Source organism: Gavia stellata, chromosome 21, assembly GCF_030936135.1.
Source record: "Gavia stellata isolate bGavSte3 chromosome 21, bGavSte3.hap2, whole genome shotgun sequence".
Lineage (NCBI taxonomy): Eukaryota > Metazoa > Chordata > Aves > Gaviiformes > Gaviidae > Gavia > Gavia stellata.
The window spans coordinates 8,128,320-8,152,388 of record NC_082614.1 but is presented as its reverse complement, the minus strand read 5'-3'; the positions used below and the strand labels follow the sequence as shown (position 1 = coordinate 8,152,388).

Here is a 24,069-nt window from a genome sequence, read left to right as displayed (position 1 = left end):
CACAAGCGCCAAGGCTGCTGCTGGTAGCAGCCGCATGCCTGTCTGAGGGAGGACGACTTGAGTGTAGTTCCAGATCCTGCCTGGTCCCGGCGTCTGGAAACCCCCCTTACAGCGGGCAAGGGCAAAACCCCACTGTCGGTGCGCAAAGCTCTATCTCGGTCGGTTGAAGCGGGTAACGGTTCGGCGCCTTCAGGTGTCTGAGGCCTCTTCCTCCCTGCCCCTGCAGCCGGTTTCCGCCAGCCTGACGGCAGCCTTTCCGCCCGCCCCGCACGTTAGTTGACAACTGACATCCGGGAACGATGACCGAGAGTAAAACGCGGCCGTTGTAACGGTAAGTCGTTAGGCGGCGGCGGCCCCCCGCGGCCGCCGGGCGAGAGCTGTGCCGCCGTCCGGGCCGCGGGCCCCCCCGGCAGCCTGTGCGACGGCGCCGCCGCGGGTCACCTGTCTCTTGCGGGGGCAGAGAGCCCTTCTGCGCGGCGGGGGCAGGGAGGGGGCGGGCGCGCAGCGGCCCTTCACCCGCTGCCCCGCCACCGCTCTCCGTCCGGGCCGCGGGCTCCGGCAGAGGCGCCGCCTTCCCGTCAGGCACCGCGAACCGCCCGCTGCAGCCGGCGCGGGGAAGCGCTCCCCGGCGGGAGGTGAGGGGCGGCGGCAGCTCAGCCATCCCGTCAGGCACCGGGGCGGCGGCGAGGAGGGAGGGGCGGGGTTGCCGCGTTTTCCTGTCAGGCAGCGGCTCGGGCAGGCCCGGCGGCTCGCGGGGAGGGGGCCTGGCGGGGCGGGGCGGGGCTGGGGGAGGAGGTGGCGGAGGAGGAGGAGAGACGGAAGCCGGGAGGCCGCTGAGGTACCGTCCCCGAAGGGCGTGCGGGGAGTGTCTGCCTGCGGCGGGCGGGACGCGGGCCGGGGCATGGAGCGGTGGGTCGGGGCCGCCGGGGGCTGGGGCTCCCTGTGGGGAGCCGGCTGGGGCCGCTGGCCGGGCTGGGAGCTCTTGGCCGCCTGCGCGGTCATCGGCGCCGTGGGCTGGCTGCTGCGGCTGCTGGAGAGGAGGCCGGGCGGCCGCGGGGCGCCGGCGGCGGCCATCTCCTCCCCGGCACCCCTCTCCTCCCCGGCGCCGCTCTCTGCGGGGAGCCGGCGCTGCAGCGGGAGCCGCCCAGGTGAGAGACTCGGGGGAGGTCGGCGGGGGGTGGCGCTGCCTCTCGCCCTGCGGGAGGGCCGGCTGGGCAGCGGGCACCGCCCGCGGAGGCCTCCGGCCGCTCGGCCTCTCGCCCTTCCTGCCTCCGCGGGCCCACCTGTGGCCCTTCTCCCACGGGGGGAGCTCGGGGGCGCCCGCCCGCGGGCCCCGCCTGGCCGTCGGGCCCGGCCCCGCTGCCGCGGCCCTGCTGCGCCCGCCACCCCGTTCCCTCTTTGTCACGGGCGGGCCCCGGCGCTGCCCTCTCTTCCCCTCGCACGCCTCTGCCCTGCTGACGGCGACGGGGTCGGCTGCTGCCTGCTCCGCCCTTCTGGCGCGTCCCTGCGCTTGCTCTCCGCTAGCTAAACCCTCTCCCACGCCGAGCCTGCCTGCGCTCCCTTACTAGCCCTGGAAATGTACCTTCATTTTTCGTCCTGAAAAGTCGTCTTCCCCCGCCCCCCCCCCCCCCCCTTGTCTTTTAATCCTGGCTTTCCCGTAGCTTATTCCAAGTATTTTTGCAGTTCTCTTCTGCCACGTAGTTCATAACTGTTGGCTAATTTGGCAACAGGCAGTATAGACGAAATACCTGATTGAATAGCCGCAATTATTCTACCATGTGCAAATCCCAGCAGTCAAAATATAGCCAAAGACAGGATACTTCTCTCATATAATTCCTGCCTAAAAAAAAAAAAAGTCTGTTTTCTTACATTGCTCATTTACTGAAGGGTTTAATGGGTAGTGGAATAAAATAATACTGCCATCCTTAAAAGTCAATCATTCATTCTCTCTGGGTACTAGGCTTGATAATTTTTTTGAAACGGATTCTGCTGTTTCATACTGGTGCAGTAAGACAAGGGAAAATACATCTCTTACCCATTCTTCCAGATTTTGGTTGATGCGGAAGAAACCTCGAACATGCATTTATTGTTAAAGCAGTTATTCGTATTTGTAAGCCACTAAAGGTAACTTGCAAGACCTTGTGTGCTAAACTAGAAAAGGTAGCTGCATCAGTGCTGGCTGTACTCCGGATCATTTGAAGTTACATAAAATGCATTTTAAAGTTCAAATAATCACCTTTTGCATGTAGCAAATAATCGAAGGATTGTCTTAAAACAGGCAGTTGCTATTTCTCAGGTTTGCGAGTCACACTTTTTGTTTTGGACAGATCAAAATAGCTGATGTGGTTAAAAATTAATAAATGCTTATCCATGTTAGCGGAAAGCTTAATGTCCGATTACAAACATATTTCGTGAAAGTTCTATGTTGTCATTCCAGCGATGTTTTCCCTGTTCCCACAGCAAGCTTATTGTAGAAAACTCTTCATGCTAACAGTAGATCTTAAACCAAGGATTAATTTCTTCACTGTTGGTCTGCTTTGTCATTTCACTCTCTGATTTAGGTGTGCCTGAGTTGTAATGGACACATGAAATAAATACCTTTTCTTGCGTAGTTGAGGAAGAAAATTTTAGGCGCCAAGTTCTATCAAAACATGAGATACCAGAGAAATCACTCCTTCCTGACTTTTTTTTACTTAACCACAAGCCAAGAAGAAAGATATTTGCACGTGTCTGCATACTCGGCGTACTACATGAATTATACATATGTGAGGGTCTGCTCTTCTGCAGAATGATTATGCTGGTTCTGAACCCTAAAAACAGGAGCATTTCCTGAGTTAATTCTTTAAGGCAATATATTATGTTGATTCTTCTAAAGTGTTTTCATTGAGTTGTTTCTGCAATAAACTTTCTTGCCTCACAGTTTTCATCTTTTTTATTTTTTTTAGTTATACAATCTCAAAAAAAATTCTTCGAATATCAAAACTTGCTATCTTTGTAATTGATCTCAGGGTGACGTTTTATGCCTTGATTAATACATAATGGCATCAAATTTATTAAAGTAGGTGATTAAGAATCCAAAATAAATGAGAAGATCTTTCACGTCTGTCTTCGCAGTCTCGTGGGCAAGTCAGATAATTGTAACAATGAGGTTGCTTGGAGGTTTGGGAATCACAAGGGAGCTAGAGTGCTTTAGGGAGGTAGCTCAGCAGCATCAGCTGTGACTTTGGCACAGTTTGGGGTTGTTTTTTTTTAAGCTGAAATACTCTCACTTTCCGTAGTTTCAGGGGGGCTCTAGTTAATATTAGTGAAATGTTCTGGGACTGAGGTATGTTCTCTAACCACGAGATGTTTAAAATCGGACATTCAAAAAACAGAAGCAACTCTCAAAGGAAATGGCCCTCAAAGAAGACAACCCTCAAACTCACATAACTGCCAAGTTGTAATAATATTTGAAAACCTACTTAACATTTGGCATTCACATCTTTTCCCGTAGTATTTCCTATTGTTAGAAATGTAATAGTTTTGAAGTCAGATTCCAGTGAAAATTTTACTTGGCTGAATTGACTATTGCTAAAAGTTATGAAAACGGCTGTGTGCATTTGGTTTTTTAATACAGGAAAAGTTCTTTACCAGCTTAATCCTTGGCTAATTTAAAAAGCAAAATTGTCATGTCTGTTTTGTTTGTATATTTTGTGATGCTACTGTTGGCAATACATGTGGAAAAATAAGGGAGTTTGACTATACTGTGAGTCTATGATGAAGATACAATTCTGGAATTACATCTGAGTTTGTATACTTTGACAAAGTGAGTAATTAACTTACCAGGATCCAGTATTTAGAGCGCTGCATCCCTGCTGTGTTGGGGTGTAGCCATTCACTGTTCAAGCGTCACATTAGTTTCCTAGACAAAGGTTCTTGCCCATCAGAGTGGATGCCCTGACTCATGTTAAGGACTGCTTGTGCACCCTGTTCATAAAGCAGGAGAACTCATAAATTGTGGACATTTCTCATGCTGCCACGTGCATCCACAAATGCTCTTTTGAGGAGCTTTAACTTAAAATTACAGGTGATACTGACCTCATACCTGGGAGATTGCTTTGTCTTTAATGGAGTAAGATTAGGAGTTGTGCTATTGCAAAAAATAGCGTTATTAAAAAAAAGTAGGAATCAATTCATGTGGAAAAGCTGCAAATGTATGTTCTGGTAGTCTTAAGTTTCATAAACTGTGGATGAAACCTGGAATTGAAAATCAAGTTGAAAAAAGTGATTTGAAAACCTAATGATTAAACAACAGATGGTAGCGGATCCTACAGAGGAGGGAAAAACCTCACCATAAAAACCTTTGCTTTAAATAAAGAGAAAGGAATCGTCCTAGCTGAGTTTCTGATTCTTGTCTTGGTATGCAAATACAACCTTTCAAATAACTTTTTTACTACTTCTTCCTTTTGCTTAGCAATAATGTGCTTTAATTGGTACTAAAAATGCCATACACACCTATCCAAACCAGTATAACCCACAAAATGGCCAGGTGGTGAAGGAAGGGTGAATTTAAGGAGGGAGTGAAAGCAAACTGAAGGAATATGACAGCCTAATCATTTCTATCCTAAAGCTGTCCCTTCTAACGAGTGTACAGCAGGAAAAAGTCACAGCCTTTGTGGAGATATGTGGATGCAGTATCTGATGAAAAAACTTTAAAGCTTCTTATGTTCTTGAGCTGCCCAAATCCTGTATTTCTCAGTTGTGTTTTTCTCAGCAAGAAATTTGTATTGCCATCGTGTTGGTTTTGGTATCTTCTCGCTGACGAGTGCAGAAGCTGTAAGTGTGTGGATTACATGGAGGGAAGTGAGCTGGGGGACTTCTAGTATCATACCAGAGAGGAGAATTTTCCTTTGGAAATGGAGAAATTCTTCCAGCTCCTCCTCTGTTGGAGAGGGAAATCTGAAAAGACCAGCTGTTCTTGTCTTCTGGCTGTTTGCTCTCAAAACGGGGGCTGGGAAACAACATGTGTAAATAGTTCCAGCCTTGCATCATGGCCAGAGACAGACTCCCCTGGCTGCTGCTTCATACTTATGCCTTATACTTTTGTCAGCTAGAAATTCTTATGGAAATAATAGAAATAGTGCTGTGCTTTTAGCTGTAGGTGCTGCCTAACCAGAATCTCGTACTGGGGCTAACTAGTTGTCATGTTCTTGTATTCCATTACATACACAGTTTGGGCCTTTCTTGGCAGGAATCAAATATTTCTCAGCCTGTCATAAATTTTCATGCATAAATACTCTGGATTGAATTTTCACTCTAAAAGAAATTTGAAAAGGACAAACAAGAATAAAATGTAAGCTGTAAATACTCTTTCAGGTAGTTGTGAGAGGAGAGGATATAAACTCTTGGTGTAAGTCTGATAGCGTAAAAATGTTTTCAGTGTGTTGAGTTGAAAGATACTTTGTCTTCTCTGCAACTGCGATAATCTCTTCAGAATCCGAAAAATTCTTATGGGACACTTTTTTCCTTGGTTTTAATACAGCATTGAAGTAGTAGAAAAAAAGTTGTGTTGTTCTTGACAGTTTATCTCCTCTCTTTTTTGCCTTTCCTGTAGGTGAAATAACAATGGATGCGATATTATCCCGATTGAAGCAGCTCACCCCTGATGAGCTTAGAGAAGAAATTGTAAGAGCAGGGCTGAAATGTGGGCCCATTACCTCAACTACTAGGTTTATTTTTGAAAAAAAATTGGCTCAGGCATTGTTGGAGCAGCAAGGAGCGTTGGAGGAAAAAGGATCTGCTCTGTCAGAGGAGGCTGCTGGAAACGTCCCATCTGGTAGCAGCCGGGCAGAAGCACAAAAGGCTTTGAAAACTACAGCAGTGAATCACAACGGTCATGGAAGTGTTTCTGAAGAGGTAGACTTTGGGTACTGTGTAGGTCTGAATCCTCCAGAAGAAGATGCAGTGATGCACATGAACTGTTCAGCTCCAGTCTGTGGAGCAGGATGTGTTGATTCACAAACTAGTACTCAGACACCGTCCAGAGATCCTCCGCTATTCTATGGTGTTTGTCCAGTTTTTGATGACATATTGGCAAGGAATGGTAAATATTAATTTCCTCTATTTCCAATGATAAGCATTTTACAATCATGTCTAAGTAGACCTTTTTCTATGTAGCAGGTGATATGAACGTCGCTGTATTAGTATTTTAAGCACTGCTTGAAGTATTTTTTGTTTCTGTAAATAGTATTTATTGGATCTTCAGAAGCATAGAAACACGGTTATAAGACATCCCAGGTGTTCTGCCATAATAATTGATATACAGGAGGATCCTCTACTCGATGTAGCTCAGATGAAGAAAATTATTTCCTACTGCTACTCTCATACCCATCCTGTGCCTTTAATCCCTCTCAAGAATAAAAAGTAATCCTACAAATAAACAGGATAAAAGCTATTTATACTGCCATCAGTTGAAGCTTAAATGATCTCTTCTAACAGATTTTGTATTTTCTTTTCTATCTTAATGCTAAATGGTATCTAGAAGCATCAGTTATTCTTCACATTTTATTGATGAATACTGCAATAAGGAATTGTTAAATTAGTGGCAGGATTAGAGAGGTGCATAAAGGATTGTTTACTCTGAGACGGTAATAAGTAGTATTTCTCATAAAAAGGATAGTCACATATCTTAATTTGAACAAATTAACATTAATGCAAAAGGAGAGGAAGGAGAAGGATTTGATTAATATCTAAGGTTCTATGTAGTGGTCTTAACATTGTGACAGTGGGTCACTTACGTAGTTGATCTTTCTGAACAAGAGAATGTGGAAAGTACTGCAGGGTGAATAAGCCCCGAGTTGCTTTTCAGTCTGGATTTGAAATACTCGCTTGTTGAAGCTGGCCCGTCTGTTAAAAAAGATGTTCAGATATTGATTTGTATGAATGGCCAAACACTGTACACACATCACCTGATGTTAGCTGGAATGCGTCAAATTCTTCTACTCAGTTTCCAGGAGAAAAAATTTTAAAGGACTTTCGATTCTTACGCCACGTTTGGTAGAGAAACAGTTTGAGACCAAAGCTGGAAGGATAGTCTGAGAATTTTGTAATCTGTTTCTAGGAACAGATCTGAGATTATTGAAATAACCTTTGATTGTACTTTGTTGCAGAGAGAATACATGTTTATGAAGATAAAAAGGAAGCTCTCCAAGCCGTTAAGATGATTAAGGGTTCCCGGTTTAAAGCTTTCTCAAACAGAGAGGATGCTGAGAAATTTGCTAAAGGAATCTGTGATTATTTCCCGTCTCCAAGCAAGTCCTCTTTATGTTTGTCTCCAGTGAAAATGGGATCATTTAACAGAGGTGAGTGAGGGTGTTCATCTGTGTAGTAGATGCGGTGTACAGTCTGTTAATTTTTTATGAGAGAAGAAGCAACAACTTCATAACCAGTATACTAATAACAGAAAAAAATTTCAAAGGGTGAAGCATCTTAATAAATTGAAGTCCCTTTAGAGTGGTGGTGTTTAAGATAAGCTGTAAACAAATGTTAGATCACAACTCCAGAGCTGGCTCACCAGATAAAATTACTGGATAAATAGATGTGACAGCCAGTATTTAATTACATTTTTTTCTGTGAAATAAATTAGAAACAGGCAATAAGAAGCATATTTTAATTTTTTAATTCAAATCTGGTTTTACTTTTGTATAAAATGATACTGTCACTGGAGAAGTCATCCTTAAAGTTAATTGATGCTTTTCCAAGAAGGGACCACCAAAGTTTATGTACAGAAATAGAAAAAGAAGTAGAGTATGTTGCGATCCTGCAATTTCTTTTGTGAAGAACTACCACAGAAGTAAATTAGAGCCCCAGGAATCCACGGAAAGACTGCTTTTTGTATTTTAAAGCATAAGGGTTGGCCTTCAATGTATGGTTTCCGTGGTCTATGTTATGATAAAGTAAACTGGTTACTTTTAAGAGCCGTTGTCGTCATTCTGGTTCGCATAAATTTTACACTAAAAAATGTTGCTATTCTTCTAAAGCTGAAATGTTGATAATGGCCTGCATATATATGTTGCTTAGTATTCTATGGTTATATTTGGTAGGATTTGATTTTACTTGTGGACATCAGGATTTTCAGGTTTAGTAAGACACTGATAAAATTGCACAGTATATTAAAACGGTACTTAATTGTTAAGTAAGTTCATAAGTATAAAAATTATAAAATTTACCAGTCCCTACTAAAGTCTGAAACAGTTTTAAAAGATGATTAAGTCATAGTCTCCTCCCTCTCTTTTACTAACTACCAGTATTTTTAAATGTCTTGTCATTTACCTCAATTTTTTTATTCCTGTACATTAAAGATGCAAAGTTAATACATATTTTAGTTTAAAAGCTTATTTTCATGGTCTGGGTATGAAAATAGTGATCACTGAAAAGAATGTATCTAGAAACATGTTACTTGTGTTTTGATAGATGGCTTATGCTCCCCTGAGACTGAAACTGCTAATAAGGAGAGAGCCAACAGTTATAAAAGTCCACGTACTCAAGATCTTACTGCTAAACTTCGGAAGGCTGTCGAGAAAGGAGATATAGCAACATTTTCAGAACTTATTTGGAGTAACCCTCGCTATCTGATTGGGTCGGGAGACAATCCAACAGTTGTACAGGTGAAAAAAAAAAGAAAAATCCAAGTTCTGGTTCAGTGATTTAGCTTTGAGGCCTGATAAGCAGAACTGGGAGGAATGTTGTTTCCTACTCTTCCTTCAAGATACCTTATTTCCACCAGTGCAAATTTTCTCAGTGTTTATTGATACTAGCTGAAAGCTAACAGAAACATAGCAGTTGTCTGTCTTGCGTAAGTCACCCATCATAACTGAGAGTTCACTTTGCTCCGGAAGAGCTAGAGTAAAGAAACTGAGTACGCAGTTCTTCAGGGGAAGAATAGTTTTATCCAGTAGTGAAAGAATAGTCTTGTCTTCATATGGTATTGACCTCCTCCAAATAATTCCAATCTTTCTGAAATAGAATGATTTTAAGGAACGGGGTGGTGCCTAGGCTGTAGGTAGGTGTTCCTACAGCACTGCTTACCTAGGCACCACCATTAAACTTCAAAACGTGCTCTGTGTCTAAAATCCATGTATAAGGTACCATAAGTACAGTAAGACACTGACAGTCTTACTTTAACAAATGACTTCTCTCAGCCCAGCTTTGTGAAGTTGTTGAAATTTTGTATGTAATATATTACAGCAAACTGAATTTTATATGTATACGCACACCCATTTTCCTGCTCCTTTTATACACTGAATTTCATATTTCCTTTTATTATGTGATATCTTAATATACCTTCTTTGCCGCTTTGCTTTTTGCCCTAGATGTAAAAATGATTACAGCTGAGTATAAGAATACTTTCGTTAACTGTAAGAATAATGTGGGTATAAAGATACATAAGTCTTTACAATGTCATATCATTCACTGCAATTCTGAATGTTTATGTACTGTTTTGTAAACAACTTTTCCTAATAAAATATTAAGAAACAAAAATCTACATATAAGACTCAGTGTGGGAACCTTTGTATTTTCACAGTTAAATCAGTTAAGCATATGGGCATAAGAAAGCTGTTTAGATTTCAGTTCATTCTCATGATTGTCTTTTTTTTTTCTCTTTCAGGAAGGGTGTAGGTACAATGTCATGCATGTTGCTGCCAAGGAGAATCAACCTGGTATCTGCCAGTTATTACTGGACACGTTGGAAAATCCTGAATTTATGCGGCTTATGTATCCAGATGATAATGATACAATGTTGAAGAATCGTATCCAATACATTGTGGACCTTTACCTTAATACGCCAGATAAAATGGTAAGATTTGAATGTTTGTCAGTTTATTATTATTATGGAAACAGCTGGAAGGTGTTGAGGATGTGTAAGGGAGAAGGAAGGAGAATAGAAGGGGACACTTCTAGCAAAATGAGCTATTCATGAGTTTTGTGGGTTTTAATAATCATTATTCTACAGCCTTGATAGTTGGTCATGGCATGTATTTACTTTTCCCAGTCTCAAAATAAAACATGTGGGATTGACTTTATCATGTTTCCAAATGCATGTGAATTTTCCCTTTTTCCCACTGCAGGGATTTGATACTCCATTGCATTTTGCCTGCAAGTTTGGGAATTTGGATGTTGTTAATGTGCTTACCTCACACCCAGCTATTGCAAAAAATCCAAGAAACAAATATAATCAAACTCCAGCAGAAGTAAGTCTCTCCATGTCCACAACAAAACCAAAGATGTTGTGCCTAATCAGTATTTTTCAAGTTCAAACATTTACTAGCTATTGTAGATAGAAGGCTTGTAGTAAGATGCTAGTGTCATGATTAGAGTGTAAATCTTTGATAACAATCGACATGAAATATTCTTAATGTTATCTGGGGAAAAAGTTCTAGATTTTATGATTCACTGCCTTTTCTTGACAGTATCCATTTTATGGATGTGGATGTGTTTTAGTGGTTTGTTCTACTATGAATTGAAAGTACTGGATGGGATGAGTAGAGACCAATAATGTGACTATTCAAAAAGAACACACATTGCAGTTGATTTGAGATTGATGTCTTATGTCTTATGCTTTACTAACAAACAACTAAAATTATATTAACAGGTAGTTTGTGAAAGAAGCAAGAACAAATCTGCAGAATTGAAAGAAAAACTAAGAGAGTACTTGAAAGGTCTGTATTCAGAGTTTTTTACTGTATCAGGCATATATTTTGGCTCTTTGCTGTCTTCTATTCTGTTTGCTTTCTGTAGCATTCCTGTTCATAAATGATGCTACTGTACAGTGCTGTGAAAACCAGAGAAACTCTAAAACTGACAAGGAACAGAAAAATTTTTGTCTTTTAAATTACATGGCCAGAACTCTTACTGTATGGATCACAAGGTTATCCTCATAGCTCTTAACGTAGGCATGGCCCTTACTTTATTCAGCGAGCCTGAAGCAGAAAGTTAAATCTAAAAGCAAGCAAAAGACCTTTACAGAGCAAGAGATTTATTTGTCAGGCTGGGCAGTCGTGTAATTTCTTTGACACACGACTTTTCACTGTTTTGTCATGTGTGGGTTTAGGCATTTGCAAAAGGAGGCTTTCAAATTCGTTGAAGATCCTTAGGGAAGGGATATATGTATCAATGCAGGTACTTTTGTATTTGAGAGAGAAGGGAGGCTGTACTAAAATACAGCCTGTAAGCAGGCAATAAATACTGAAACAGTGAGTTTGAACTAGAAGTAGTTTTACTAATGAAATAAAGTCAGATGGTTAAGTACGCGGGTGTATTGATATTCTAGGAAGAAGCAGCAGGATAACGTAACATAAAATTCTTAAGAAAGTTTTGTGTTATTTATTTTAGGTCAATACTATGTACCACTCTTGAGAGCAGAAGACAATTCCTCAGCTCCTGTGATTGGTGCACCGTGGTCACTCGATCAGACAGACGATAGCCCCCAAAGAACCTTATACAAATACACGGGCAGCCCCAAAGATCCAGTATTGTCAATAAGAGCTTTTGCGGGCCCCATGAGCCCCTCAAAGGTAAGGAGAGAGCTTCATATGACTCTTAATGACTATTTTTTTTCCTTTTTTTTAATAAAAAAAACACTCGAAGATCCACCCATGGTTTGTTGTGTGGTGTAGCTTGCTTCTGTTAGATTGTGGCTCTCTTTTTCTTGAAGAGATGGATCTTCTTCCATAGAGTAGGAGAAGCACAGAAACTTTCAAATCTTTTTCATTGCTGAAAACATCGAAACATGTGGTGTAAATAAGAGTGGAAGTTCAGTCAAAAGAAAGTTGTTCTTTTCTTTTTCCTGTTGGAATTTATTCAAAGAGCACTCTTTGACAAACCTTTCATTGTCTTACAGATAATTGCTCTAAGTTTCTAATGTGAAACAAAGCCTTTCAATGTGGCTATGAATCGGTTTAAAAAAACCTTAACTATATTTTTATCTCATTTCTAGAAATTGACGCTGGATGTTAGAAGCAGTTTATCACGTGTGTTTGTTGAATTAATGTTAATATTTTTTTCTAAATGGAAAAACTTATGACCAAGTAGTAGGTGTTGGGATAGCTTTGGAAAAGTATTGATTGCATAGTAGAAAAGCAAAGTCTTTAGTTTTCAGGAGGAATACTTAGATACCAGTTAAATATATTATAAATTTATAGGCATTTCTTTGACTCATCTGTTTAACACGAACATGCTGGAAGTATGACAGCTTTAGAAATAGTGAATAAATACAGTTGAGGACTTTCTGTCATCTAATGCTTGAATCCTTCCAGGACTGAGTTTTACCAAAATGCTTAGTGCTTTTTCTTCTAAATATGCTCATCGGTCAATTTTCTGTTCACCTGACAGAAATGTAAATGCATTTTATACTCTGAAAAATTTTGCCTAGGGTGTAAACAATGTATTATTTGGGTTACTGACAGATACTTTTAATGTCTGAATGTAATTCTTAGTCATTGTTGCTGATTTTTGTAATATAAAGACATAAAGTTCGGGATTTTACAAAAATCCATTGGTTTATTCCCTTTAGCAGTTCAAATTCAAACTTCGAAATAAACAGCAAGAATATATTCTAATAATTGTAGCAAGTCTGTGAAATTAAATATACACATATAAAAATATCACATTTGCATCCTGGAAACCAGTGACCAAGAGAGCATTTATTATTAAATAAAATTATAATGGCATGGGAAAATTATAAGGCTTACCTGTTTCCTGCTGCACACAAATTAAAACCAGGCAGACTTAGTATGCATAGTTATACGTTATGGTCCTTACTCTTTTAATAAACAGTTATGAGATCAAAGTAACCAGTAATACTGGGAGGAGCAAGTTTAGATCCAATATGAGATTCTTCATAGCTAGAGTTGAGCAATACTTGTGGCAGAACGTGAGTTGTTTACATGTAGACAGCGAACAGCTAAATGTCTTCTACGCTGATAGGCGGACATTTAGCCAGCGCTGAGTTAGCTTCATATTGTGGGGGGTAGGGTTTTTTAATGATTTCTGTTTCTTAAAGGCTGAAGAATTTCGCAGGCTTTGGAAGACTCCACCTCGAGAGAGAGCTGGCTTCTTTCACAATGTCAGGAAATCTGATCTGGAGAGAGGTGTTGAAAGAGTTGGAAGGTATCTAAAAGAGTATCATTATAAAAAATTAGCAACAGACAGAGCAATTAAAAGTGAAAGACTTGTGCTGAGAGTATGGTTGTTACTTACTGAACAATATCTTAGGGCAAAAGTTACTGGCAGAAATATTTATGAAGCATATTGTAGTTGAATTTTTACTGTATTTTTCTGTAAACAAAATAGCTAAAAACGTGAGAGCTAGCTTTCCTAGCTTTGGAAATAAAGATATGTTAGCTATTATTGATGGTATGTATAGAATGGTTTTCTCAAACGTTTACTTGCCTAATTCGTCAGAATATCTAAAATAATTCATAGCCTGCTTTTTCTGTAAAATTGAGGGATTGTTAAAAAGATAGCAGAACGAAAAGATCCTAATAGAAATGTTCTGCTTTATAAAAACTGTGTGTTGTGGTATGTGTCCTTGCTGTTAAAATACTTTGTATCAGCAATAGGTCGAAAAAACATACTTTGTTAAAAGCTGAATAGATTTCTTTCTTTAAAATAACCCCTCATTTCCTCCTACCTTCTCCCATTCCCAAATAGAAAGCTATTGAATGGAGTGTCGTTCAAATTACGGCTACATCAGTGGGGATTCATCTCTAGCTGATGTCTAGATACAGTCAGCTTGAAAATAGCAGTATTTATGCGGCTAACTTTAAGAATAGTAGATTAAATTTGAAAAATATTCTAGAAAAAAGTAGATGATCCTATGTTTGCTAAGGATATGTATATTGCTTTTGCAGACTGTTGATTGTTGCGGAATTGTGTTGCCTAGTTGCACGTTTATACTCCTATTAATAGCTGATAAAATGTGTTCAGAAAAGTTATTGTCAAACTAATATTTATGTCTTCACAAATGATTCGTTTTATTTTATTTATTGCAGGGAGTTAGCTCATGAACTGGGGTTCCCGTGGGTTGAATACTGGGAATTTCTGGGCTGTTTTGTTGATCTGTCTTCCCAGGAGGGGTTGCGAAAATTGGAAGAGTACCTGAGTCATCGGGAAATGAGCGAAAAGGCTCAGCAAGAAACAGGGGAAAATGAAACCTGCAATAGATACAAAACTCCACATCCTTCTGGTAAGAAAAGGGCAAATGCTACAAACAACAGGTTGCACCTAGGGAGAAGAGGGAGAGAAAAAGCTTGGTGCCCAGGGGAAGTAGTGTTCACCTGTTGTGGTTGCTATTATTAATCTGTTATTCAAACAGTCTGATTATAGTATTGAAAAATAACTAACAACACTGAATGTAGGAGAATTAGAACAGACCTCATTAGATGTTCGTTACCTTTCATATGAAGTACTTTATTTGATTGTAGCCCCAAATGAAATTCCTATAAAAACCCCTCTATCTTCAGTATATTTTTACTCAGAGCATTTGGGAACTCGTCTTAGAGCATAGAATTTTGTAATCCACAGATCCAGAATAAATTCTTAAACTAAAGGAATAATGCTTTACAGTTGAGGGTGAAAGACACACTAACAAAACCCAGGAAAGCTTTTATACCTTCTTAGGCCAGTGCTTGCCACGTGTTTACGGAAGGCACGCACTAGTCCCAAATCTTCGTGCTCCTTCCTCCTTCTTTCCTGTGTGATTATAGATCTGAAGGGGCTCTGGTACTGGGATAAATCTGGGCTGACAAGACCCCGAAGGATAGTCGTTGGACTAGTCATAAGCCTTTGTGCTTTGGAAAAGATGAAAATTTAAGCTATTCTGTGTTAGTAACATTTTCCTACCCTATTCTGCTTTATCCTGACTTTATCCTTTGTTGCTGTTTAATGATTGAAGCGAGGAGTGCAGGAAATACAGTTCTCAAATGACTAGGGTATAAAACGTTATTTGAAAAAAAGACACAGCTGTAATGTTGTCATTTTGCATTTGTACCTTTAGTTAGGTTAGTTCATGCTGTTGCCTAAATAAAATTAGAGGGCTTCAATAAATAGAGTAAGGCATAAAGATTGTGTGTTTGTTCCTAGTTTATTTGACTGGCGTTCTGTTGAAAGTCTTTTTATGTGTTGCTCTTACTAAATTGTTTACAGGCAAGAGTAAAAAGTGCTGCAATTCCATTTCTGTTGGAGCATTTTTGGATGAGGATGATGATGACATGAGCTTAGAAGAAATTAAAAACAGACAAAATGCAGCACGGAATATCAGCCAACCTATTGTGTCCAAAGAACCTAGCATTGACGCTATTGGAGACGCTGAGTGTGATATCTTGTCAATGGAGCGTACAGTAAACATTATAGAAACATCAGATCACCCCAGGCACTATGAAAAGGGGGTTTCTCCCAGTAAAAATGGATTTTGTAATCCCGTGTCCAGTGAAAGGATAATTAGTGACAGAAAGCATTTGCATGATGGAGAAGAATGCCTTGTATCACCCGTTGCCAATTTAATGTCAGAATTTGAAAGCCTGTCATTCCAAGAACAAGAGGTTGCAGGAGAGTCAAATAAAATCACTGAGAAAACTGAGAATGAAAGAATTCTGGCTGAAGGAACAAGCCAGGTGAGAATATCCAAGGACCATCTGGGTAAGACCTGCTATGCAGTTTCACTGGCAAGTTCTTCTGAGCCAAGTGTTACAGGTAAACCTGGAGAGACCAAGTCAAGGACAGAACACAAAATACCATCAGAAAAGGAGAGACTGTCCATGGAATCTGGAATTCAGACTAACGATGCACAACAACGTCAAGATCTTTCTTCCCAGAAATTTCTTTCGAAGGCTTCACCCACAAATGGCAATTCTAAGAAGTTATTCCTGCTTGGGTAAGGATTGTCGGATTTTGATGCTTATTAGTCCTTTGGGTTATGTATGCAAAACAAGATGCTTTTTATAATATCGCTGACAGCAAGGTAGAGATGATGTGATGCTAAGCAACACCAGTTGCAGTCAGCCTTGAATGATCATCTTAAAGCGCTTCAGTGCTTGTACAGTAGCCATTCAGTTCTCTTGCAACTAATTACCTGAATACCATACCTAAAACGGAAGGAAGACAGAGAAGTCTTTGTTTCCAAATCCGTTTCAGTTAACTTTGCTGTTTACCATTTATCTGACAGGCTTGCGACTTCATGATGAGCCTGACTTAGATTAACAAAGTGTTCGCTACACTCTTGGGGATGTTCTCAGATTAAATTTTCAAAACTTCTATTTTATGAGATGACTGTGTGATAATGGACAGTCATTTATGTGTGGGCCTGCTGGAAAAAGTTCATAGAGAAACTTTGTTTATAGAGGAGCATGGGCAATTTGTTTGCTTATATCAAAAATAAATGTTTTGGAATTGGGATGTTTTATTGCCTGAACAAATACATAGTTCTCTTTTCATCTAGTTCTGTTTATATTCTAGGGAGCAGCCCTCGAAGCTGGATAGTGATGTCTTAGCAGCTATAGAAGCAGTAGAGATTGATCCACAGAAATACCCGATTATTTACAAATGGAAACATGCGGTGCAGTCGTACTCTTCATCTGACAGGCAAAGGTATTTCTGCAAATTCAATCAAATGAGTTGAAATAAAATTCTTAGCGGGTCAGCTGCAGAACAGGTTGAATAGCTAGAATTTCAGGCCTTGTTGCTCCCAAGAACCTTGTTTTAAATATTCAATTGTATTAACTATTAGTGTGTTTCTGAAATGAATCACTGAGGCTTTTTGGCTGGTGTCTATTAATAAGGAACATTTACTGGTGCTGCGGTCAAATTCCTTCCATTACACTGCAGTTCCAAATAACTTCAGCATATCTATACAGACAAATCAGACAGAAAATGAAGGTCTTGAGAGCATAAGTGTTTTCCAGTTGGCAAATATCTCAGTTTGCCAATTTATTACTTGGATCCTTCATTGGTCTTAATGGTAGTTGTGATGTTGGTTGGTAATTCATCCCTGTTGTAGATGCAGTGCAAGAATGTTGTATTGCTTTGAGGAACTTAGGCTGTGCAGAGTGATGTTAAAGTGAATTTAATATCTTCAGGCATCTTTTTATTACTATTTTTATTTTTACCCTCTGTTACCCCGGTCTAAAGGAATTGTTAGTGTGAGTCATGGGGTGTGTTAAGTTTTTAGAGAGAATGTCACATTTTGCTACACAAATAATGGAGGCAGGCTGCATTTGTTGGGATATTTGAATACATGTTACACCGTTTACACGTTTTATTTTGAATGCTGTTGCTTTTGGGGACCCAAAGCGACAGTTTTCACACAAGTGGCTTCTTCTGGTAATTGTATTAACATGAAGATTTATTTCTGACACGGAAGAGTCCCTTGCTTAGGCAGCCTACAATTTAGATATAGTCATGATAAAGTTCTCAGAAAAGAAAGAGGTGGCCCAGTGCCACACAAGACTGGAAAGGGGGCAGGAACAGAAAGCTATCAAATGACCTGTACTGACTTCTATTTTTTTCTTGTTTCTTCTAGCTTTCTTAAATGCATGAAATTCCACTTATTATGAGAACTATTTCCACTAAGAAGTTCTCAATATAGATATTAAACATCAATTTTTCAAAACATGCTTTAAAGACAGAACCTTTAAAGCTCTGTCAGAGCTTGTGAGAATTTTGAAAATGTAATTGGCTGGCATAAAGCCCCATAAAGGCCAACAAAATTCAGAGTAGGAGTTGGGAACCAGCAGCTGAGAAGTGCGACTGTGTTAAGTTAGCAGAGATTGGAGCAGGAGCAATGTTGTGGAAAGAGTTGAAACAACATGTGGCAGGGCTGAAAGAAGTGCAGATGGTAAGTGGAAGGAGAGATGCTGCCCAGTGCTAAGCACTGGGAAGGAAAGCAGCTTTCTTTTGTCTCTGTATTTCAAATAGTGAGCTGAAGTAGGGCCATCGAGTACGGTTTTAGAAAAAACGTGAAGCTCACTAAGATGTTTCTGTGATTTAAAGTGGAGCAGAAACAGGGAAATATTTTCATATACCTGGTTGATAACGGTGTCCTTGCACCACTTCACTTTTCAAAGTCAAATTCTTTCGTCCCCCGATTTTTGTGATTAATTTTTTGAAAGAAATAGGCTAGTTATTAGGATTTTTTCATTCTTACTCCAATGCCTGAAAGGTCCAAAGCGGTGTTCTAAAGTGCTAAAATTTAACACAAGATTTTTAGGTGTAATCACTGTTCTATCACATAAGTAAAAATGATTGCTGTAATTACTTGACAATGCCAAGGCTCGCTCTGTCAGCCTCCTTAATTTTGCAGCGCTACCTCTGCCAAAAGCGAAGAAATGACACGCTAGATTGCTTTGTGTTTAGGTACGTAGGATTTTGACTGCAAAAATCAGACCTAATGATACAGATACCAGTAGGTCTGTCCGAGGAAAATTATTTTCAAAAGGTTTTAAATAAGCTGCGTGCATGCATGTCTTTCGTAGTTGGGGGGGGGGGGGGGGTGGGTTGGTTTGGGATTTTTTGGGTTTTTTTAAAAACCTTGTAAAATATCTTTAGCTTACAGTATGTTTTCTGTAGTGGCTCATCTTAAGAAATTGCCTCACATGTAAAGAACAGGAATGATTCACAGCTGCTAGAATCAACCTTTGGTTGTTCTGCCTTGCTTAAGATAAAATTTAGAGAAAAAGGAAAGGTTTTTGCAGGAAAGGTTTTTGTAACAAAGGAAATATTTTGCTCTGCTTTCAAAGAAATTTTAGATCCTAGTTGTCATTGATTTAAGAAAAAATCTGACACTTACTATATAGAAAAATTATATTACTTCTGTGGCATCCAAACACCGAGATTATTTTTTAAAAGGAGGAGGGAAATCATGCTCAGCCACAGCAATAGCTGCAGAAGTAACCAAGATCAGGTCAGCTTTGATCTTGATGCCCTTTTCTGATGGGGGCATTGGACTAAAATTGCCCAGGTGCTTCCCACGCACCCGTTTCTTTTCTTAATGGATGGTTTTGAGCAAATGACATCTTACTGATGAGGCAGCATGTCTACATATAATACATTGTGCTGTCGCTGTTTCTTCTCAGACCTGTCTCTTACCAGTTAGGATTTTTCTCTGCGGGTGCATTGTTTCCCAGATCTACAGGTGATACTGAGTGAAAGCACTGCTCTCCTTATTGCAGTTTTCTTAACAAAATGCAAAATGACTTTTTGTTTCTTTCAGTTGGCCAAGTCCAGCACTGAAGGCAAGATTCAAGTCCCAAACCATCGCTGCTGGCCTTCCAAATGCTTCAGTGTGTTCTAATTCAGGAAGAAACAGTCCCATAACAGGAAGTCCAGGGAAATACGGCAATGCCGCCTCGTTCTCTCCAGACCCCGGGAGTCCTGGGCGCTACAGTCCAGCTTGGGTCAACCATGCTCTGTTAAAACTGCGTTATTTTTCAGAGCCTCCCACCCACTAAAATATGATTCATCTTCCTGGGACTTCAATTATATTTTCATTGTTAGAGTGGAGGAAAAACTACAATGTTACTGAAGTGACATAAGGTTTGTACTTGGGTATTTATTTTTCCTCAATTGAGGACAACTGTATGTTAAAAAAAAAATTGAATATATGTCTTTATGCCATATATGAGATAGATTACTGGTGATATGCCAGAAGTTAGTGACAGTCAGTGCAGTTGTCCAGTAGCTATGAATTAACCCTTGTTGCCAGTAAAGCAGTGAGCAGAACCTTTACTTAGAAATGGTGGTGTTTTACGATCACCAGTTGTCATTATTGTAATGAACCCGTTTTAGCCCACAGCTGCATTTCTTTGCCTGGGTAGTCTGGAGGAAGCACATCTTCAGTAAACAGAAATCTTACGAGAGGAAATGGAAGGCAAGAAGTAAAATGTTCTTCCACTTGCAGGGTGAATGGCTAAAGTGAAAAGCCTAAAACAAAGCCCGGGTAATGGCAGCTTTCCAGTACCGAGTGTGAATGGGAAACCCTGTGCATAAACAGAAAGTGTTTATAGCCAGCAGTTTGCTCTAGACAGTTGAATACACACACACACACTCTCTTACATATCTATGTGTGTATGTATGCATGTATTTACACAGAAAAGCTTGAGTCTCTGCTTGTTCTGAGGCTGTTAAAAACACTGTGGTATCCTGAGTGTTTTAGTAAAGGGGCACTATAGAAATTAGTGGTATTTCTTTAAATGTTAGTTTGAAGATTAAAAAAAAACATAATAAAAATCAGCTGTTTTTTTTCCCCACAGAAGCTTTTAACATTAGCAGACTTTAATAGCTATTACACAAAAGCACATCAGCAATAATTTCAGCAAATTTACCAGCAAGATACCTTAACGGTCTAGTTTGTAATATGTTAGAGTGGTAGCCAGTGACACATGATGTGGCTCCTTATTTCCCAACTGTAAAAAGCGAGGAATAAGGAGTAGAAATATTTTTATTGAAATCTAAGCTTTTACTATGTCTCTAGTCTTGACGTGGTAATGAGTTTTTTGTTAACAGCAGTCAGTAATTTTATTCTTTAGCCTTCTGTAAGAATGACTTGTTTTGACAGTATGATGGTGAGATTGAAGAATGCTTTTCAAAACTCAAGGCCCTTTTCCGTATCAAGCTTAATGGTTGTAATGTCACTTGAAAGAAGGCTTCTAGAAACAGAGTTCTCTAGTGGTGACAGCTCTCTAGTTAAAAAAATCAGAAAAACCTATCTATTGTGGCAGGATAAAGCTGTTCAGAAAATAATTAAAATCTGCCAAGGCTGTGCTGGTGAAAAGGGATGCTGCCACACAGTAAGGGAGAAGGCAGGGCATCTCGGTCTGTACGCTAAGCGTCTGTCCAAAGGCAGCCCGTGGCAGGCAGGGTGGGGCAGTGCGAGAGTGGTGGGTCCAGTCCTGCCTGTGGGCCTTGCCCTGACAGAGGCTGGATTTAAGAATCCAGCGGGTGATAGGTTGGATGGCTGTTGCATGCTGCAGAGCAAGTGTTTCATACACAAACTGTACGCCCTTCAATAGGTTCGTGATCTGGTACAAACCTAAAACAAAAAACTGCACTTAATGCTTTTGCAAGCTTAATAGTGCCTTTTGTAACATATTATTTTAATTGAATTCTTGTTCTTTTAGAAGTTTTTTAAAAAAAAGTGGCATCCACTAACTATACAGTTTTTCTTCTGGGCTTTCTGTATGGAACATATTTTAATCTTTCTGTCTTAAGTTTGATTATTTGGTGCGATAGCTCTCCGCTGTGGGAGAGCCATTCCTATTTTAGAAATTATTTTTTAAAAAAGGCTTATTTAGCTCTTTCTTTATAATTAAGCCTATTTCCAATGAGCTGGATGTTAGAGCGGGCTACTTTACACAAATTACTGTCATTCCTTGAGACAGTTAAAAAAAAAAAAACAAAAACAACCACCCAAACATAACCTGCTATTATTACCAAGTACATTAACTGACTTTTTCATCAGGTTTTGGGGTTGTTTTTTTTTAAGTAAGTCTGGTTTTTGATGCAGCAGACTCCATGGTCTCAAACAATGTTTTTAGGTCCCAAATTCCTGCAGTTTTGCTTCAAAGGGTTTGAGGGGTTTTTTTTTGTTTGGTTTTGGGGTTGTTTTTTTTTTTTTTCTTTTTAGTTTAGTTCGGGTTTTTTTAATAATTTAATGTAAATTATGTCTTTGTCATTCTGGAGAAATGATTCAGATGATGAGTAATGGCCTAAGCCCATGTTAAAGCCAAATTCATGTGGTAAGTTGCTGCACACACAGCTGCTGTTCTTCACCCTGATTCTTCTTGAGCTGTCATATGGCAACATTGCCCTTTTGATAAGAGTTTGTTACAGAGCCGGGAGACTGATACTAACGCTCTAGTTCTTTTTTGTCCTTTTCACCTTTGTTATCCTTTGCTTTCCTTTAATATTTAATATATAGTACCCATATGTACATGTAGACACACACACACACACCCCCCACCGCACCTCCACCCCACCCACTACCACCACCCAACCCTTGCCTTCCACTTTGTTAATTTTGTTTTGGTTCAGTCAAGAGAATATTTTTTTTAAACTGTGTTATATAGTGAGCATTAGTCAAGTTGTACTGCATCTTAGGAGGTCATTTTTCTAACAATATATTTACTTCAGCTATTAAAAAAAATAGCAATTATTTATGTAGCGATTTGATCATTCATGATTGTGAAGAAAGCTCTTCCACACTGAGCCTGTGGAGACACTTTAAATCAGATTGACATTGTTTGAATTGTGTTTTCTTGGCCAAAAGTTCACTTTTAAAGGTGCGAAAGATTAGTTGTTTTTTTTTTTTAATTAGCAAGTGTCATGTTAAAACCAGAGTTACCCTGCTTTCTATTAAAAAATAAATGAGTAGCTAAAAAAAGTGTCACACTGTGTTTAGTTTATGGAGCATGGTGGTACATAGCTAGGTTGATAACCATGAGGTGGCAAATTATTAATTTGTTCAGGCCTTACTAGCACAACTACATCCATCTTTTGTGCATTGGATTATGCCACTGAAGACTTGTAACAGTCTCAAAATGTCTGAGAGACAGGAAGTCTGAATACTATAAAAACTATGATGTACTTTATGTACGTAATGTTAAATTTCATACTTTCCTCCCTCTAACTTACGTGCCACTGAAAATGTTGTTAGTTTCTGTACATGGGCAAAGAGGTGGTGTGTGTCCTCTAGCTGCCCACCAAGAACCTGGTTACTGGCATGAGGGTATAGAAGGGTATGTATGTGTACACACACACACACACACACACACAAATAAAAATGCACAGAATTTTCATCTTACCAGCTTTGGTGCTCCTGTTCCACGTGGTGGTAAGTAAGTAACACAGCCCTTGACCTTCCAAACCACCAAGAGCCAAAGGGTTATGACTAGAGTATAGTACAGTGCTTGCACACATTATGCTAATTAACTCTGAGCTAGTTACTATCTCAAGTTTACATTTCAGGTATCTGGAGTTAAAAGGACAAAGTTGGTAAATTAGTTGTTGCCCCGGGCAATGTGAGAGACAAAGGCTGCTCAGCTGGCAGAAACACACACAGGTCACTGAGCAGAACTGCTGTATGGTTGAAGCGCTACAGCAGATGGTCATACAACTATTCAACTGAAGAGACAAGAAAGACAGATGAGTTATTTTATTCAAAACTTTTAAAAAGTTAATAGACAAAAACTGATAAATTATTCTCATTGCATCAATGAGATATACATCATGATGGTTTCCTCTTGCCCCCGCAACTTGCACGACACAACAATGATGTTTTGTTCCCTACTAGCCCCATTTTCCTTGAAATCACCCTGATGTAGCAGTCCTGTATCAAACAAGCCATTAAACTTGTCTCGTTAGGTTGTGTGCCATCATTAATTATGCTTCATACAGCTCTGACAGGAGCGAGTTCAGGGTCTCATCAACATTCTTAGCGATAAGAGACCTGTTAAACAAGTTACTTATGTTTGCTGGGCTATAGTATGTGCCCTGTCACCAAGGAGGACTATGGGTATGGTGAACTTTTTCAACATTCCAGCTATTAAGTGAGTGAGCGAGCTAAGTTACTGCACTGGTTCAGGTGCCTAGCAAACATGCTTAAGATGAAACACTTACTTTGAGCCCTCTCCTCAAAAATGAAACCTAGTTCTCAGCCACCCACATTTCTCCTAGCACAAATCAGTCAAGTCCAGCAGTGTCAGGCCTGTATAATGGAGCCACTTAAAAACATTCTGCCTGACACCTGTACTATGCACTTGGCCTAGAAAAGCCATCCCACAGATACTTCTTTCATCATTCAGGCAAGAGTAATTTTAAGCAGCAGTTTGCTCCAATACTGCAGAACCTCTGACCCGAAGTATCACACTACCTTGAACTCAGTGGTGTTACTTCTCTACTCTGAAAGCGAGGTACCAACATCATATACAAATCAATGGGAGAAAGCAGAAATAAAAGACTCTACTCCTCAAAAATGTAAGAGTCAGTAACTGGAAGCACTTGCAGAAGATAGATTGCTGCTTTCCTTTCCTTCCAACTTAC

At 39.9% G+C, this 24,069-nt stretch overlaps 1 protein-coding gene across 1 annotated transcript; it reads left to right on the top strand.

The window, feature by feature from the left end:
* Window positions 1–886: 886 nt before the first annotated feature.
* Window positions 887–22,406, top strand: ANKLE2 (ankyrin repeat and LEM domain containing 2). Its single transcript, XM_059827756.1, has 13 exons — window positions 887–1,148; window positions 5,594–6,082; window positions 7,149–7,340; window positions 8,452–8,645; window positions 9,647–9,835; window positions 10,107–10,229; window positions 10,631–10,697; window positions 11,371–11,552; window positions 13,040–13,146; window positions 14,031–14,224; window positions 15,184–15,910; window positions 16,492–16,623; window positions 19,244–22,406. Exons 1-13 carry the CDS (start codon window positions 902–904, stop codon window positions 19,479–19,481), a joined length of 3,081 nt encoding a protein of 1,026 aa, XP_059683739.1. The 5' UTR covers window positions 887–901; the 3' UTR covers window positions 19,482–22,406.
* Window positions 22,407–24,069: the final 1,663 nt, after the last annotated feature.